Source organism: Falco naumanni, chromosome 9, assembly GCF_017639655.2.
Source record: "Falco naumanni isolate bFalNau1 chromosome 9, bFalNau1.pat, whole genome shotgun sequence".
Taxonomy (NCBI): domain Eukaryota; kingdom Metazoa; phylum Chordata; class Aves; order Falconiformes; family Falconidae; genus Falco; species Falco naumanni.
The window spans coordinates 43,695,975-43,715,781 of NC_054062.1; the positions used below are offsets into that span (position 1 = coordinate 43,695,975).

The window sequence follows — 19,807 nt, forward strand, 5'->3', positions numbered from 1 at the left end:
TTTCCCATATAAGAGTTTAAATTAACTGTTAAGAAGTACTGATCCACACTCTTCTCTCCGTTAGGGTCACAGTTTGACTACTTGAAAAGTATTCTGCAACCTTACTGTTGTTACCTTAGGGGTAAGCTTGCACAAAATCTGCCCACAGACCACTGCTTAATGTAAATCCATCTGCAGCCTAAACACTCTGCAAAAGTTCAAGTGAAAGCAGATGTCTATCCAAATAGTACCGTCATGTGCAACACAAAGTGTGGGAATTGTGGAAATTAAGAAAGCTTAATAATAACAAAAAGTAAAAAGCAATTTAACACAGTGTTGCTAAAATGGGAAAGCAGTTTCCAGGAAAAAACAAAACAATTATCTTGAACAGTCTCCTAAATGTATCCCTGAATGCACAAAGCAAGAGTTATACTGGCATGTTTATATCAATAATAATTCAAACCGAGAGGCACTCATATGGTCTTAGATGTATTTCAAAACAAACAAGCAGGTTAGAAATTCTACACAATGTTTAATACAGGCAAGCATTATATATATGTGTATATATATATATAAACTGTTTAGTTGATAAGGCAGTTATCTTGGGCTCTGAGATAACTGTTGGATAGGGAGTAATTGTTCGCTGTGAGACTGAGGGCCACCATAATCTTAAACGGCCATCGCAGGTGCAAAATCCGTCTGACTTTGGCCACAGACTCCACCAGCCTACCTGTGAGAAAGCAAAATGCTCAGGACTTCAACACTTTTCTATTTGCATTCAGCTAACTAATGGTAAGTTTGCCGTGGTGCAAAACCATTCTAAGCAAGACACTTTGTGTACGTTCAGCTCGTGTCTGCAGCTCCCATCATTCTATTTTAAAAACACTAACCCACACTATGAACACAGAGTCTAGCGAAGCTGCCTTTGCTTACATAGCAAGGTAAATCCAGAGTTGTTTTTAGCCGCATAAGCTTTGGCACTCTTAAAACATTTACAATCTATAAAAAAAGAGCTTATAGCAGACAACTACATCTTCAGCTTGACAGCACAAACCACAACTCTTTACGAGCCCAACAGTGACCTCTAGGAGAGCCGAGATGTACAGCTGTAGAGCAACGGGACCTGCCAGCTGCAGAACAATATTCTTTTCATCTCAGGAGAAAATTGATAGTGAAAAAAGGATCAGCAGGTTAAGGTGATGGCTTATATCTCTCTCCATTACTGGGGTCATAGTTTTACCAGCTCTTGCTGGGTTAGCTGTCAGAACCACTGAAAGACGCCAGCCTGCCCTGCTGCTCTTCTCGGCCACTTTTCCCATCCACGCCTTTGCCATCGGCTGCATCCTTGCAGACGTGCAGTAAACTCAACTAGGGAACTGACACACATCAAAGCTAAACTTCTCCCCCCGCCCATCAGTTTTCAGTCACATCAGCACCTGGATCCAGACCACTTCACGGCTGCAATAGCACCTGTGCTGGTGTGAGAGAGAGGGGAAGTGAAATTAGAAAGAACAGAGAAAACTTCTGACTGTGGCACCAGCTCGTATCACCTCACTGTGCATACGGAACTGCAGCACAACGATCCATCGCTCAGTCACGCACCACTCCTTACACCACCTGCAGTAAGCACTAAGCTAGAGCTAACTCTGAATTCACCTTTGTCTAAAACTTGGTTACAATTTCTGAAAACATACATGATTTGACTTGCAGCAGTTATTTTGTAGCAATCTTGCACTGATATAGAAACATCTGCTCTAAAGCTTTCACAACACTTTACATCCGAGAAGATGTGCCACCTCTAGTTGTGTTTCAGGTCTTGATCGTTTTTTCTTCCACAGGAATGGAACAGCAGTGTTGAGAGAAGGTAGTTCTGATGATCCAGCCCTGGTTACCCAGCCCCACCTACACCGGGCAAACACATCTGCATCTCCTGCAGTGACCTATAGAGTATGTCTGGAGGGATCAGCTTTCTCTGCCTACCAGTGTAAAAGGGCTGGCACACAAATCTTCGTAATAAGAAAATCAGGAACTTCCTCAGCAGCGTTCAGCTCCAGTTAGAGACAGACCCCGCGTCTAAAAGGACCGAACATCTGATCTTGACTCACCTTGTAAACATGAAACAGTCAAAGTGAATAGCTGATGAAAACAAAATGCACCTTAAGTGTGTGAAAAGGAAAGACAGAAAGCCAGACAAGAGCACAGGCAACATCTTAAAACCTTAGTTCAATTACGCAATGTGATTTATAGTTATTTTCGTACAGAGAAGTCTGTCCAAAGACATTCAGCTACACAATTTAGAAATGTGCTAATGGCATGCATTTCTCTAAAAGCAGTAATTTTAAAGCTGCCTTTCCTGCGTGTCTGCTACAGACAAATAGTTCAGTCTATTTGAGAGAGAAGAAAGCAAGCAGGAGAGAAAGGAAGAAGAAAGCAGAGACTTTATAATACTGGAAAAGCTGTGTGCGTGGGAGCACTAACAGTCCTCAAATGTGGACTAAAGACTGCGTGGCCACATTGACAAGGTCAGTCTAATTCCCTTGTGCTAACAGACCTGAACTGATCCTCATCAGAAAAAAAATCAGCCAGTGACATAAAGTAGGTGGAACCTGCTTTAGCACCGCTTCCCGTTCCCAAACAGTATAGCTTGCGTACCACGATAAATGAGGGAGAATTGAGGCAAAAGTTTACTTTAATTGCCAGCTATCATAAGCAAGCACCAGATTTGCTACAGACTGGCCCGCAAAACCAAAAATCTATTAACATTTGCCCAAGTACCCTCAGACAGCTCTGGAACATGCACAGCCTTGAGCAACTTTCACCTTTGCTATCATCTGTAAGCAGTCCCATTTGCAGAAAGCCGCAAATACTTCACTTTCATATTCAACCACTTCATATCCTACCGCTTCAGAAATTTCACCGGGGCAACTACTATAGCAAAGGTATAGCAGTGAACTGATGAAGTCAAGCGGTAGGTGTCAGCTAATGGGAAGCTAAGAATAATTCCCTGTGGCTTTGATTCACGGGAAAGCAGCTGTGAGTGGCTCAGGTTGCTAGTACTGCCCCTCACCACTATATTCTAACACTGTGTGGTTGGTTCCGACGCAGGTAATCCAGACTGCTCTTTCAGCTGGGTATGTGGAATTTGCCCACATAAAATGAAGTTTACAGTGTGTTTGTTCTGTCCTTTATTAGCATGTAAAGTGGTAAAGTCATTACGGTTTCTGGACTCTTCTGTTGCAGACAGTCTTGTTACTTGGGCTCTCTCCAAGCTATACTAAGAAATCTCTCCCCACTCTCTTCCTATTTCTCACCATCCTCCTTGGAAAACCCACTGCCAGCTAGAAGAGACATTGACTGAGTAGGCTTTTGCTGAGCATCTGCTACCACATTTCCTCATTACATTCTGAAATTGCATTTTCTGGTATTCACTAAAGACATGGCACAGATGACTTGTCAAGTTAAACATCCTTCCTGTGCAGTAACAGCACGCTATAAAGCCCCTGCCCCGTAACTTAAATGAACATAAAAGGATGTATACGCCCCCTCACACACACATTTAATGTAGATGACTAGCCACGCCTAAGAGCTAAACGCTGCCCGTTGCTTTTCTGTCACCTAGCTGCTGCAGTACTGCATTCTCTGGAGATAAAGTTCTGTATATAAAGCCCAGTGCTCTGAGCAAGCTGCTTTTCCAGTGTGCAGTTCTGCCTCTCCACCTGAGACCCCAGCAGCCTCCTTTTCTCAGTCTCTTACAAGGATACACTCTCAGACCAGCAGCAGCGTCTCTCCCTTGAAATCTACAGGTTTGTCCTGTTCCCAACAGCTTAAAGGTGCCTTTCACGCTGCTTGGGTAGAATTCCCCCTCAAAATGCTTTGATGCAAATTTTGCCCTCAGGGACAAAGCCAGGGGAGACATTGTCCCTGCTTTAAAGTCAGCCAATGTCTTGCTATAACAAGCTGTCTCCTGAAGACGGATATCTGCAGACCCTGCTGGCCTAGGGAATGAAGTCTAGTTTTTTTTCAGGTGTCAGAGCAAAGCACAATGATTAACACAAGCACACCGAGCCAGGTCAGCTCCTTCAGATAAAGAAGCTTAAATGACAATTCACAAAGCTCAGAAATGCTTCTCCAAAAACTCAAAAAGACCAGAAACTAACAATGGCGGTTTTGGCATTAGTCAGAACTGCTCCATTTCACGAACTTCCAAAATGAGGAATCCACCAGAAGTACAAGCGGTTCACGAGGCCAGTCCGTTAGCTGGATGAGAGCTCCTTACCCCCACAAAGGAAAACCGACGTGCGCAGCACAGTTACTTACAGATTCCTGCATGGGGTGACTGAGAGGTTTGTCAAGAGCTGCCATGCTGCTTGGCATGTCTGGGGGATGCGACAGCTGTGGCCCATGCATGAAGTCATTCATAGACGTGCCACCAGGATTCCCGTGCGGGAAGTCAAAATTGCCGTGACCTTGGTAACTGTTGCCTAAAAGAGAAACAGATGTGACATGAAACAAAGTATTTGTTTCCCAACATTGATCTCTCAAAGTAACTTGCAAAAGCTGTGCAGCACGGCATCCTCCCTGCACAGAGCCCGGCACCTGCAACGCTGAGCTGACAGCACTGTGCTCCACCGCTGGAGCGAGCTGGAGGAAGAGGGAGGGTACAACGGCACCCAGCTTCCAAATACTGGCTGCTGTAATAATTCACGTGCATGCTGTAACTAATTGAAAACTGCTGACATTTTGAAAAACTACCATCAAGTCACTACATAAATTTAACCATGTCGAGAAGTGAAAGGGATATTAAATTCTATGGAGTATTTGTACCCAGAAGCATCTCACTGCAACCGAGACTGACTGCCCAAGTCCCAGATTATTTATAGGACACCTGTGTTATTTATGCCTACGCTTCTAACGCACTCAGTAGGACTGTAGCATTGCTTCAGTTTCTGATGAAGCTAACTGACAGAACTGTTATCTGGAAGATGGCCACAGTACCAGTTCATAGCGCAGCATCTATTTTACCTCTACTGCAGTACGAACAGGCAACTTCCATTACGATAGTGCAGGAGGCCTTCATGTCTGTCTGGGGTTTGTGATGTAATTTTCCTTGCTCCCACAAAACCTATCAAAATTCACTTGGCCTTCTGCAAATACAGCATCAGTTTTCCCCTCCTGGATCCATTCTTCTCATTTTCAGTTACAAACTGGCTGCCTGTAGCATGTGGATATGCACACAAGCAATGAAAAACTAGTGACTTTATGAAATCCACCTAACTTCAGCCTGAAACTATGTTCTCCAAAGCACCAAAATTTCACGCCATTTTGGAATAAATGACCTGGACTTATCATTTAGCAACAAGCCTGGAATCCCCTGCCGATCTGCAGAACAAGCACTGTTTGACCATCGTTGCTATGTTTTGACCTGTCCCACCTCAGCCCAGTGATCTTCACTGGAATTCTAAAGCAAGCATGTATGCCAGCTCAGGGATTTTACTCTCCGTATTTTTTCTGTCCAGATCCCTCTATTAACACTTCCAAGGGAGGTACCAGCTCTGCTGCCTCATTTCCTATGAACAGCAAAAGCTGAACTAAACCCAGTCACCTCTTTCCTACAAGCAGCTGCATTAGACGATACTGAGCTTGCACAGAGAGCCTGCAGCTCGTCAGCTGAAGTGCAGCAGCTTTAAATGCTCGAGTCAAGAAGGGAGTTTGACAAACTGAAGTAGCTGCATCATTTGCTCTTTAGCACAGCTTCACAAGCAGAAGTTTAATCTCAGAGGAATAGAAGTCATTAGCCATGTAAGAGTATTTTGTAAAGAAGTCAGGACTTTGATCTATCATGTAAATACTGCAGAGCCTTACTAATTCTCATTTCGTTAATCTGGAAACTGGATGAGTCTCACAGAATATAGCTGGTCTTGCCTTGCTTCTCAGGAATGATTTATTAGCAGGGAGCCGACTTGTATTACTGAGTACTTGTATTTGCACACTAAACTTCAGTATGCTTACTGTCAAACCCAAATGAACAAACATAAACCGCAGTAGTAATACTACTACTACTTTGCTCTAGAGTACTGCTCATCACAGGACATTACCTAATTCTAAACTCTATGTTTCAGCGTACGTACTGATGGGGAATGAAGACGCAAGGCAGTATGCTCAGGGAGTTAGGGCCATGCAGCAGCACGCCCGCCTCTGTGGCAAGAGTTGTGCCACACGCTGAGGGACAGACCTGTAAAGACGTTCAGGGTAATGTGGCGCTCCCCATTGATACGCCTATTGCAGGGGAAATAGGAGGGCGTGGGTTTCAGCTGCCACTGATGAGTCAGTGAAGCAATGACTACCTCCGCTACAGGATCCACGGGGGAAGGCAGGGAAACAACAGCTGAGGCAGCAATCATTACACAAATCCTGAACCCCACTAAACGTGACTACCCTGTGCGTTCCGGACCGTGAGCTAGAAAGATGACGAAGGATAGATGGCTCTGTTCTCATGCTCTGATTGCACTTCACTCCTACTAAACAAGTAAAAAAATTGTGATTCAGTGCTCTTGGCTTTGTTATAGTCATCATTCAACTGTTTGAAAACCTAAAAAGTTTTATCATCTGTCACCAGTTTTGCAGTCATTGCAGCAAATTAACCATATTTTGTATGCAATCTATGTTTTTCTTCAAACGCCTGCAAAAAGCACATATATCACCTTGTAATCAATTTGGGGATTCTGACGGTGTGAACAGTTGGTCTTTTCCCAGAGCTGAACTGAATCATATCATATTCCTTGCAAAAGAAACAGTCTTCGGTTTCATATTTTCAGAATTGTCACTATAATTGAGTTATTCACAACATACCAGTCATTCGAAAACGTACCTCCACTGCCTGTGTTTAGTTCCTGGTTTCTCAATCTGGCAGCACATGGGGAAAGGAGCTCAAAAGTAATTTTCTAATGTAAAGGTGTTCACGAAGCAGTTAAACGCTCTTTAAAAGTCATCCACTTTCTGGGTGGCCTACCAAATGGCTCCCACCTGGCCACAAGTTAAACCTGGTGGCCGAAGTAGCAGGGTTAACGGGTCAGGTTCTCCACTTTGTAACTTCTGCAGCACTAGCAGCCTTCACTTGAATGAGAGTGCAACAGAAGGAAAATGGACAGAAAAAATGAAGAAAGATGTATATTCTGTCAGGCCATGAACCTATAAGGTAACATACAATGTTTGTTGATTCAGGGAGGGCTGTGTGGCAATAAACATGACAAGCACCGATTTCCTTACTGAAATATATTTTCCTCTAAACAGATGAATCTTAAATGAAAAGACGGACACAGAATTTCAGAATTGCAGCAAAGTAATTCGCTTTCCTTGCGCATCTCGCTGAGGAGAGGCACTGACATACCCCAACCACAAAACTGACTGAACCACCGACTTCTAGACCGAGCCCCCGGGCGCACAAAGCTGTAACACTAACCTTGGTTACCGTATTCGGTGGAGTTGTTGCCTCCTGGAGGAGGGGGTAGAGACGGGTAAGGTGATGGGCCAGGACCCAAAGCTGCAATCATCTCCATCACATTTGGCATGATCATCTGGCTTGGGCTCATGGTCTTAAACCTTTTTGAGGGAATGCCATCTGGGTCATCTTTGATGTGAATATCTGACTTTATAGGGACCGGCCTCCAACTGCAAGTTGGATCAATGGTAACTTCTTCGAACTCTGAGCTGTAAAATAACATGAAAATTTTAGCGCATTAATTGATTATTATTTTTTTTTAATCAATTCTGCTGAAGTTTCTGTAAGAATCTGCATGGTAGCAAATGTTCTGAAATGATCTAGTATAACAGAACCTCAAGATCTTTCACTCCTCAAGTGAGTGCGCCAGAAGCAACTTTTCAAAAAGGCAACTGTGAGAGAACATTTCTGTGTTTATCCGCACAATGAAATCCAAACATATCTATGTGGTCTGCCACAAGCGAATCAGAGGGACTACTTGTAAATACAAGAGAGCACTTAATCCTCCATTCTCACTCCTCCCTCAGCTCCACTGGTGAGGCTGCCATCAAGAGAGGACCCAAACAAGCTCCATTGATTAGATGGTAACTGATTCACTGTATCATGAGCTCCACCAAGGAGCCACGGAACAGAATATTCACGTTCAATCAGTAAGAGCTACTTTGGCACGACTAGCTCAGTACTCATCAACAAATCTCCTAGTGGCTTAGTCCTGGATATCAGAAATGAGTAAATTCACTTACTTTTGTATAGCGTTCAGAATACCCCACATATACTGGTCAACCTCCAAGCCCTCCAGCAGAGCAGTTTTACTAGAAAGCAAAAAAACCCCAAACATTAGGTTAGAGTATCGCTACATACAGGTGAAAGAAGGATGGAAGAAGGACAGGTTAGTGATGAAATCAGCAGACTGGGATCCAGCAACTTACTATTTGTAACTTATCATTTAGGAGTGATGTTGGGGCAAACAGTTTTAGTTCTACATTTGCATTACCAGGATAATAGTATTCTACACCAAACAGATGAGATAAGGACACATCTACTTGGGTGTGTCCACAAGCTGTTCACATGCTTTAAATCATTTTTCTAGTGAATTTAAAAATTCAAATGAAATGAAAATCAAAGTGAATTTAAATTTGTTGTGAATTTAAAGGCTTTTCAAACATAGCAGATCGCTCCTGTGACTATCAACTAGCGCTAGCACTATTTTATTTTCAAATGGGATCTTTTGGTTTTTTGAGCTACACAGTAATATGGCTTCAAAGTAACTATGTATTACAGCTATTTAACTTAGTATCAGCACAGATGGGCACGGGCCAAAACAAAAATGGAAATTATTTAGTTATGTAGGCTCTAAGATCTGAATGCAGGTGCTCATATTCGGACAAACAGGACAAAAATTTTGGCCTGGATGTATAAATACATCCATTAAGAAGTAAGACATCCAATTCTTGTGGCATTTTTAACTGAAGTTAGAAGACAGAAGAGATTCAGGTAGTTCAGAGAAAGCACCTGCACTTTTGGATAAGTATCAATTGTGGACAGTCTTCGAAACAAGCTCATCTCAAGCCTGCAGTGTCCACAGAAGCAGAGAGAACGGACCCTCTCTGCTGCTGTTTATACTGAACGTTGGCTGGCGCAGAGGGATTGAACTGGAGACTTGCAGAGATAAAGTACAAGCTGCTACAGCTACAGCTGCTCGAGCTAAAGAGCCCTGGCTCCTCAGCTGAGGCTGGAACAAACTCATAACCCTGTGGACTCAGCACAGTAGGTTACAAACACTGAACTAGCCTGCAGATGTTCTGTGATTCTTTCTGCCCAGTTAAACATAAGAATGGGCAGCCTGTAAGCACTTCAAAGCTTTTCGTTCCATTTCTTCTGCAGTATGCTAGCTCTCTGGCCAAAACGTAAGGTTGAAAGTACCCCTCTTTTCCTTTAAGCAGTCACTCCAAACTTCTGCTCCTTGGAAATTTTTCACCTTTTTTAAAATCAGCCTTATTCTGGACTAGAATCCTTCCTGCTTTCTGCTCTCACTTTGATTTGCACTCGATGTTCACTTTGACCTTGGAGGATCCAACTTCATTTCCTACCTAATTACTGGGAAATGTTGCAGTCTCCAAAATTACCCCTCTCCTTGAACACTGCCATTAACTGCATATCTATGTGACTCAAAGCGCAGTACCTGAGACAGTTATTTGGCATCCTTACTTAACATGCAGCTGGATGCTGAACACTTTGGTATCTACATATTTCAGGTTCAGTAACTCGGGTGTTACAACATTGATATTATATAAAAATAACTCTAGAACAGACTATCCATTCTTTTGCCATGACATGTTGTTGTCTGGTTGTCGCTTGCACTTCATAATTTAGGGGAAGACAGACTCCAAGTTCATTCATTTATGTGGGTATCTGCCTTATCCATGTAAATATTTGAGCTTCTTTTGAACTGCACACACTGACAGCCTGGAAGTGACATCTTGCAGATTATGAGTTTTGTTATCTGGTTTTAAATTCCTAATAATCCAGAGTGTTCCCTCAATTTATGAAACACTGCAAGAATTCTCACTGGACTTTACGCTGAATTTCCTAGCACTTCCATTTTCTCCCCTCCATGACCTTAAATATGATCTGAATTTGGTCAAATTGCACACAACTGCATTTCATGTACCACGGTTGCACTTACTTGCATACTGGACACCTCCAAGTTCCTCTTTCACAGTTCAGTTGCAAGTAAGATTCCAGATCAAAGCACTAGAAAGAAAAAAAAAAAGAAAGGAAATCAAAGGAAAATGCTGTATTGACTGAATCAGCTGGACAAAAGTAAAACTGCCACAAAAAAACCAACAACTTACTAGCACTGAAAACTAAACCAAATTAGCTTGCTTTTTTCCTCTACATTAAACATACATATATTTAACTACATTAAGAGACAAAAAGAAAGCCCATTTCATGAGCTGCTTTCATGCAATAACCAAGCTGAAGGTGCTGTAACAACACATAGCTGAGGGAACACTGCCCGGCCACTGGCATCTACTCACTTGTACATGCTTGCAGTCGTGACCCCTTGCTGGGAGCTGAATCCGCCGGAATGTGATCGGACACTTCAGAGACACTTTAATAGCAGTTTGCTCTACTCCATCTTCCCCATTTAGTGTCGCGTTGCCAGAGGAAGCTGCTACACTGCTGAAGTTCCTCTTTACTGTTGAGGAAGAAGGTATACGTATGTGTGAGAAAACACAGAAATCTGAGAGACCAACACTTGAACCTGTAAGGGCCAATTTAATGGACAATTTATCCACACAGGTGTATTCTGTGTAATTTAGAACATTCTCGTGAATGGCCAAACCATCACACACATATCAACTATACCCTCAACCCAATAAGTGCCATACAAGCACTTAAAGCAGCCCTAAATAAAGAACGATCTTTCTGCACACGGCTTTTAGGTAAGTCACAAACAAATATGGGGGGAAAAGCCAGAGAGATTCTCCTGGAATGGGAGAGTCTTCGCTGGCAACTAAGCTTGTGTCCGTGGTACTCTGTTATCCCTACCTAAATAGCCCTCACACTTGAGCATACAGAGAATGTAATCTATGCACATGACGTTCTTGAAATTCCTGACAAGTACAGCTTAAGGTTTTCAATAAGCAAGTAAATCTTGTGCAGGAACAGCTTATCACAAGGGAACACAGGCATTCTGGAAAGTCATCACCCATACAATGAAAACTCACTCTTAGTGATACAATGTTCTGCTGGGAGGAGACGTTTCTTTAGTAGACCTTGAAGTACAGAGCGAACTGATGGCCGGTGTACTAACTGCAACACGAACAAGTGTGACTGAAAGAAAACACATTTTGTTACCAAGAGAACCAACCACGCAGGGTAAATACACTGCTGAGCAGAGCTGCATGCTTCCCTCGGACACAAGGCTTCCCTCAGAGCCCGACGCGTACATACAAAGGCCGGTTCCGCTCTGCTGCGCACATGCGCTCCCTTAGGGATATTCTGCACTCTGCGAAGCACAGTGCTGCGTGCTCCAGGAGCATCACGTATACAAGGGCTTTAAAGCGGCAAAGATTTTCTGCATTTTCTCCCTCCTTAATAGTCAGAATACATAGGCCTGACATATTCTTCTCTGACATCAGGGCTTATTTTTAAAACCCTGGATTCTTTGACACAGTCTAGCCTACCTGCCTGCCCTCAGACTACGCTGGAAGTTGCAAAAACGATTTGCTACTGATGTGTCTGGAACCAGCTGAATCCTCCCCAATACAGAGCTCGTTGTGGATTCACAGGATGCTGCCCAGGCTCTTAGTCACCAGATAAATGACATTATGCAGAGAAACATCAGTGTGAGGTAAAGCAAAATGGGTGGACGGCTTCTTGTCAAAGTGCCTCACACCGCGACCTTGGGAGAGGTAGCAGCTTGTTTTATTGTCAGTGACAACAGAACAGTCAAAAGCTCAGACTCTGTGTGTCTAACAGTCTGCATTAAAAACACAGTGCCTGCAGTACTTGTCCACAAGAGTAACTAAACCATGGAAAAGGAGAAAGGGGAGAGTTGCATGGTCTAGACTGCATCACGGAATACAAATTTTTATCTGAAAAGCTATTTGGAAAATCACCACCACCACCACCGACTATGGTGTTAACATTCTCCTGTCAAACCAAACATACTTTAATACCCTAAGTAAGTAAAATTAGTACTGGGCAACAGTCTGCATCACAATAACCTACTTGTACATTAATACACTGCAGCCGCCTTGTTACACAGGCACCCGCTGAACAGGTAGGAGATCCACCTCCCTTCCTCCTTAGAAATCAAGCCTTTTGAGAGGCCTCGGAAGGACACCACTACATTCTGCAATAATTTAGCAGCAAAAATTTCTGTATTAGCATTCTGACTCTGTCAACATCACCAAGCAAGCACCTTATCAGAAAAATGCACGGAGAAAAATGGAGTAAGGCTCTTTCAGCTAAGGCAACATTTGCAAACTGTACTAAATAGCAAACTCAGCATCAGCAGCTGCAGCCGTGAGCTCAGTGTACTTACACAACAACATGCTGTGACTGTAATTTGAATCGTGTTTCTCCCTGGCTGGCAGACGTGCTTTAGGTGCAGAGGTTTATGAGATGTCTTGTTGTCGCCACGCTCGATGGTAAGCGGGGTTGCATTAACGCTGACCTGGACTGAAGCTGGCCAGTTTGTGTTCATTTGTCTGTCTTCATGGTGATAGCACTTGAACTGTAATTCCAAGTCAGACCTGTACAACAAGCAATAAATCTTCCTTTAACTTTGCTTTCACATTGCAGAGGGAGGTTGTTTTGATGCTAGTGACGCTTTTTCTTTATCAATCAGATTATTTTTCTAGAATTACTGCCAGTAAAGGATATAACATACTTTCTTCATAAAAGCCCTTAACAGAAGCAAGTTATGATGAATTAATGATGCAAGCATGCCACAAAGTTGTTAATATTTTACGCTTATAAATGACTTTCCCAAGGGAACATGTCAAACCACTTTGCGGAACTAGACCATGGAATGACCCTGCAGAAAGTAGAACGTTAACTTCAGGTAGGTCCTTCCTGTGTGTTAAGAGTTAAGAACAAGAATGTGACTCGCTGCTGTGGGTTGTGCTGGAAGACTTTGGATTCTTCACTACTTCAGAGCATTTAAGAAAGCATTTGAACAAAAGCTTGTCAGGCAAAGTAAAAGTACAGCTAATCCCACCTTGGAACAGGTAAATCAACTAAGATACAATGACCCTGTATCTCACCCCCTGTGTTTCTGTGATGCTAAATTAACACAGCTGTGGATTAAATTACCCAATTTAGACCTCCTTTCAGAGCAAGAATTCCTCCTGCCTCTCCAATAATAACTTCCACACACTATTTAGCTCCTCAAAAATTAGTTTTATAACACCTCCAAAAAAAGAAGAGGCTGAGATTAAGTTAATCACAAATTAAGTGGGTAGAGACTACGACTTCAGTCTCATACATGGATGTTAACCTTGTGTTAAGAATGAGTAATTTGAAGGAGAAATTTAAAAGAACATGATTGAACTGAACTGCAATGTCAGGATTCTGCTGTTCAGAGCAGCAAAAGACGGCTGAATGTTTACCTTTCGTGCCTGAAAATCTAGGTGCTCATTCCTTCACCTCGCCTGAAGGAACATATCTTTGTAAAATCTGTAAGGAACAGCTCATTCAGGAGATCATCACATTAATTGCCATTTTCCTTATCCAAAACCAGAGATTTCAACTCTGACTTAACATTGTCTTTTCTCGATTTCAAAATATCAAGGTTTAGCATGGATAAAAACATGTTTGGGTTTTTTTTAAAAAAGGAAGGTATAGAATAGACGTTACCTGACCTTTTAACATAATCCATCTATATGAAGTCTTTCCAGGCTTTTTTTCAGTATTCTATTAACAATTTTTTTGAAAGCTTTGTCTGCAAGACCCACTGGAGATTCTCACCTCATGAGAACACACCGCAGTCACCCAGACCTGGAGGGAAGCAAGGCTTGGTACCTCTGCTATAAACCCCAAGCAGGTGGAGCGTGTTCCTGAGGACTCCTGAACGTCACAGAGCAGTGACAGAGTTCAGGAGACCCTTGTTCTTAGCACGCAGTGCCTCCACCGCGGGACACTGTTAATAACTGAGCAGTGCTAAGACTGAACCAGCTTCAAGGAGACATTTTCCCTGCCTTCAACCTTTCTCCTTCTCATAACCATGAAAAGTTCCCAGCGGGGAGAAAAATAGTTGCATTGCTATTCATTATGTGTGTACACGTGAGAGGTTTTGCCGAATATTTTAACTGGCAGACAAATATTCAGAATTGGCTCGATTCCACCATTCACTATAAAACCAAAATCCATCCACACATGTGTCTAATTCATTTTTCTGGAGTCCATCCAGCCCTGAGTTAAATGTGAAATGACTTCATTACAGGACCATCCATTCTCCCCACTATTAACGAGCTTTTCAAAACAGCAGACCTGAGCACAGTTTACCTATGAGTCTTCATTAAAATAAGTTTAAATAAAGGCTATGTGTTTGGTGAGCTGAGGAAGAAAGAATGAACAGATATTAAGAAACAGCCTCATGCCTCAGTGCAGCACTATAAATCTACTGAATGAGCCAGCACAATCCCCAGTAGTGATTACTTATTAATAAGAACCGGCAAATAACTGCCAAAATTCCCTCTGCTGCGAGTACTCCACGATAATGAAATGCAAGTAAGCAATAACTGACCTCAAAGTTAGGTGTTAATTATTGGATGTGGTCTGCCTGCAATCTCCCTCCCTCCCAGCCCCCAGGCTACCTCAGGGTAGGGGGGCACCGTGGCCGCCAGGGCTCCTGCATCCCACATCAAGCCTCAGCTTTAAAGCCAGAGCCTGTCCCTGGGGCGGGGAACTGAGCCCATCTCTCTGCCCATCTCATGCCCCCCGCACCATGAAAACAGAAGTCTTAGGTGGATTCCAGTTAAGGGGAAGAAGATCCTCACAGGGTAAAAAGCTGAAGCTACAAGTTATCAATGACGTTAAGGCCAAGGGGGATGTGGTCCAGGCTCGGGAAGAAACTGTGATGCAGGCGTAATGGAAGATGTGCTTAAGATGCTGCGTTTTACCATCTCAGCTGCTACACCTGTGAAACAACCTCCATACACCATCTTGAGTAACTAACCAGTTGCACAGAGACAGGCTGAAACAATATAATCAGCAGCCAGGACAAAGACTGAGATACTTTCTGAGAAAAACAGAACAAGGAGACAAAATTACTCCATGGTATTTGAAAATATACAAATTTAAAAAAAAAAAAAAAGAAAGAAGGCTCTGTCTGTCTGTCTGTCATTTGATCTAAAATCCTTCCGTGAGCACAGTGGAATCAGGACCTAACCTGGAATCACTTATGCAGATCCATGTGAATTGGAGCAAAGTACCACCTGGGAAAACTATTCTTACGTTCTGGAAAGCAGTACCCACTGCAAGTGAAAACCAGAAGCCTTTATATGCAGAAAGCTATGCTCTAGTATTTCTCACCTCTGCCCTTACTTGCGGAGTCATCGGAGAGGGAGAATTCAGAAAGTTAGTTTCCAAAGTCTGGAGGATCTAAGCCCTTGGCTTTCCAAATGATTTACTAAACCTCTAAATCAGGTCCTTCATCAGTGTGTTATTTTTCGTTACCAGACACTCTGCACCATTTAATGTAAGCATGAACTGTAACAGCCCTGCGTAGTTACTCCTGCAACTAACATTTCATATGCCACAAAGCACCTAGGACTTCAGAGTCTCCCAAATGGAAATTTGTACCAGTGTTGGTCATGCACGTCCCACACCAGTTCCACCCAGAGAAGGATGTAACAGTTGCAGTGTTTTTTTTCAGACACTGCATACCCCGTGCTATCAGCAAGGACATGCAACACAGATCAGGAAGCATTTTTAGAATGTGTTGTCTCTGGACAGGTGAGAGTATCTGTGAGTTTAAAGGGCATTTTTCCTATCGAGGCCACAATTTTTAAAGGTAAAATCATGGCACACCTCAATGAAGTTCATTGGGCCTGCCATTCCTCCATCACCGGGTGCGAGACTTGCTCGCAGCAAGGCTGAGCTTACCTCCACATCAGCGTCTGATGAACAGTTGGTCGTAAGTGAAAGACATGGTTACTGACTGCCAGGTTGTGTTCCAGCCGGAAGGGCTCCAGTACAACACCATCTCTCACGGGAAACGTCAGACGCAGCTCATCGTTGTGGTTGGCTGGGATCGAAGAGGGAGAGAAAGCGTGAACTTTCCCTTTAGCATCTGCAGTGCAATAACAATGTGTACATTTATACAGAACAGTAACAAACGGCACAGTGATCTCCTACTGGGTCTAACTTAGCAGGTTCATACACACAAAAAACAACATCACAAGTAACTACATCTGATACAAGTGACAGGGCTCAAACTGATAGAGATGGCAAACCAAAGTCTTCTGTTCTCCCATACTTAACATCAGGACCTTAGCATTCCGGCCACAAAGAGAAACCAGGCATGGTAAGAATTCCTGGGTTTTATTACTGCACAGGTTCTGTGTCCAGGCTTACTCTGTTGGCAGAAGTCTGACAACAAATCTTTTAATTATGGCAAACTGCTTGTTTTCCCCACTTTGAACTGGGACCAACATTACCCAGTTAGTTCCAACAGTTTCAACAGCTGACACTACCCAATGACCGAAGACACTGGTATTCAGTTACTATCCGACCCTGTAACAGGAGCCTTTGTGGTACCTTACAGCTGGTCTATAAAGCCCAAATGTCTTTATATGCTGTGTTCTTGCCCAAGCAACACTGCAGGCCACCTTCCTCCACTTTTCAGCTATCCTGAACTCCAAACACCAGTTGCAAAGTGCTAACGCAGCAGCAGTTATTTTACATAAAACATATAGGTTCTCCCAGTTCCCTAGTAAACGATATCTCCGGTTGCTCATCAGTCACTTCAAAATCTCAAACATCTCGTGCTAGTACACAGTCAGAGATATCTTGTTATTCCTACCCCGTTCTCAGCCAAATGTAGCTGTGATGCTGAGCCATTTTGAAAGGGACATATATCAATTTCTGGCATACTACTGAATATTCTTAAGAAGCCTGTATGGATCACAATAGAGACACCACTATAAATATTCACATTTTATGCTATTCTGCGGTGATGTTCAATGAATGGCTTTGCCCTTGAACAAAACAGACCACAGGTATGGAAGTTCATACCACAAACAAGCCTAACAAGCACACATAACGCAACCCAAAATCATGTGTTTTATCCTCAGGAAGCATGTCGAAGGATTACTTCAGAAGTAAAATCCTTACAAGTTTACCCTGGAAGAACTTTTCTGATACTCTGTTTTAGGAGGGGATACCAATCTTTTCTTTCCTGCCCACTGCCTCTAGTGAGCCTGCACTGTGCTCACCACTGGTCACAACCTCACAATCTCCCAGAGCAGCCATCACAGGTAGCTCCCAGGCTCTGAAAGGTACGTGGCAGAGAACAGAGGGACAATAAACAACTGTGGGGCATTCTGTTTGCTACTCACTTGGAGGTGGTGGTAAAGCATTGATATTTGGTTTAATGTCAGGTGGGAATGGTGGTTTGACATCCTGGTTAGGTGACAGGTATGGAGGAATATTGCTCCCTGGAGTCATAGGTGGCGTGGGGTTTCCTGGAACAGGTGAATGAGGGTAATTTGCCACAGGTACAGGCCTTGATGGCTAGAAAATAAATAACATCACATTGTTATTGCAGCCTGAACGTAAGAATAGCAAGACTGGTGAACTGCACTGTTATCAAACACCAAAGACAACAAACAAGGTAGGGGAGGCCCCTCTGTCTCCAGAAGGACAAGAAACCACGAGACATCCCATGAGGCCTTCGGGGAAGAGGCAGACTAGGAGAGCAAAGCCGGAACTGAAACCAGCAGGTCAGCCAACTTAATTCAGGCAATGACCACATTCAAGCAAGGCTGCCAAGAGGCTTATCACATTCCTCTGAACGCTCTTTCCAAAACCAGCCAGCCATTCGCTTCAGTTTTTCCACACCACCCCAACCCACCCAGCCCTTTGTATCTCTTTGGCTTCCTCCCAAAACAGCCCCAGTGCACAAAAGCCTACATGAAAAACAAAATCCAAAGATGTGCAATTAGAATGTCTGTGTCTCTTTTACTTCCATCTACCCTGTCTTCCACTCCTGTCCAACTAGTCTACCCAGAGTGAAAGCTCTGGGGGTCAGGGGATGTCTTATTCTGTGTACCTACAATTTGAGTCTGTTCTTAGTTTGCTGCCAAGTAAAAAAGGCTAAGAGAAAAAGGATAGTTAAGTATGAATAGTAGCTGTAGTATAAAAACATCATTGTTTTTTTTTCTTCTAATTAAGGGGATGGTTGCAGTTGACAGAATAAACCAGTAACCATGATGCAAAGGAAGCTGACATTAAACAAAACGGCAATTGCATGGCACTCTTCTCCCAATAGCTCCTGTACCACAAGCACATACACATGAGAGTGTCAGAAGATGAAAGCCTTTACAAGCAACCAAAGCATCAGGACTTCAAATCTGATTCTGTGTCTAAACGCTGTGCTGCTAGCCCAGGACACAGTGAAGTACATAACAGAGCTGCATTCTGAAATCTTAAGTATTTACATCTCCAACCACCTTTGCTTTTTTCTTTAACACATACAGTTACTATCTGCACAATCACTACAATCCAAAGGTTCAAGTCCTGTCTGTGGCAAGCTGGAATTTCTCCCCTAGCCAGGATAACCTCCCTTTGTTAGAACTATCCTGTAAACAAAAAACTTAAACCCCATCTAAAATAAACAAATGTAAAACATATTAAAAATATCTGTCATTTAAAAACTTCACAGAGATCTTCTTCTGTTATTTCAGCATAAAGTGACTGCACTGGAATTACAGTAGCTGAGGACCTGTCTCCTCCTCATGTCCTTCCTGGCAGTGTACTGCAAAAGCTGCCCAATGCAACAGGCGTTCCTTTGGGTACCACAGTGGACAGCTTGGTTGCACACAGAACAGATGCTCTACAGCAAAGAGTTTTGTTTTCCCTTTTATTTCAATGGTGTTTTCCATTCAAATCACACCGGAACAATTCCAATTCAACACCAGTGTGCAACTTAAGATTCTTCCAGCCTATATTCAAAATCAGAATGTAGTCCAGAGGCTTTAACAGCTAATGCTTTAAGAGCAGGTCAGCCCATCAACAGCCCTCTCCGTTTGTATACTCACTGGAGTACCTGCGTGTAAAAGATCGCTTTTGTGGGTACTTCAAACCTGGCAAACCTCAGCAGGCCCTCAGTACAAACTCCATTGGAGAACACCAAGTGCTCAAGATGTATCCACAGAACAGCTTTTAGGCAACATTTTAACAATTCTAATTCTGGCCCAAAACAAGCAGCACAGAGGGGAAAGGAGAAAAGGGGAAGGGAAGAGATCTAAGAAAGTCAGGCAAACTTCAGCTCAAAGATGAGTTCTACAGCTGGAACAGCTTTTAAGTTTGGCCTGGCTTAATCCAACAGTGACCACTGCAGGTCTGAAACTGGGACACTGCAATGTGGAACTTGTTTATTACAAATTTCCAAAGTTGTATTCTTCCAGGGTGCCATGAATCGGTGAAAATATTACACCTGAATCCCATTAGGTACTTCTTTTCACATGCTATTTTTAAAGCGAAACCACCATTTTCTTGTAAAAGCCTCTAATGAGCTGCAGTAACGTTCGATTTTCTTTATGAACTGCTCTGAAGTTAAAATGCGATTTGGCTTATTTACTCGACTCTGCG

General features: G+C 43.1%; 1 protein-coding gene across 10 annotated transcripts in view; it reads right to left on the reverse strand.

Annotated features, from left to right (window-relative positions):
- ZMIZ1 (zinc finger MIZ-type containing 1) overlaps positions 1 to 19,807 on the reverse strand; it is a 359,666-nt gene that overhangs the window by 10,095 nt on the left and 329,764 nt on the right. For 8 of the 10 annotated variants that reach the window (XM_040605424.1, XM_040605425.1, XM_040605428.1 and 5 more), the window contains 9 exons: positions 17,554 to 17,728; positions 16,100 to 16,286; positions 12,534 to 12,744; positions 11,212 to 11,317; positions 10,519 to 10,679; positions 10,164 to 10,231; positions 8,221 to 8,289; positions 7,439 to 7,686; positions 4,297 to 4,460 (listed from right to left, as the gene is read on the reverse strand). In XM_040605424.1, the coding sequence (XP_040461358.1) occupies positions 4,297 to 4,460; positions 7,439 to 7,686; positions 8,221 to 8,289; positions 10,164 to 10,231; positions 10,519 to 10,679; positions 11,212 to 11,317; positions 12,534 to 12,744; positions 16,100 to 16,286; positions 17,554 to 17,728 (1,389 nt within the window). The remainder of the gene's footprint in view (positions 1 to 4,296; positions 4,461 to 7,438; positions 7,687 to 8,220; positions 8,290 to 10,163; positions 10,232 to 10,518; positions 10,680 to 11,211; positions 11,318 to 12,533; positions 12,745 to 16,099; positions 16,287 to 17,553; positions 17,729 to 19,807) is intronic. The other 2 variants (XM_040605427.1, XM_040605426.1) reach the window with 1 other exon arrangement.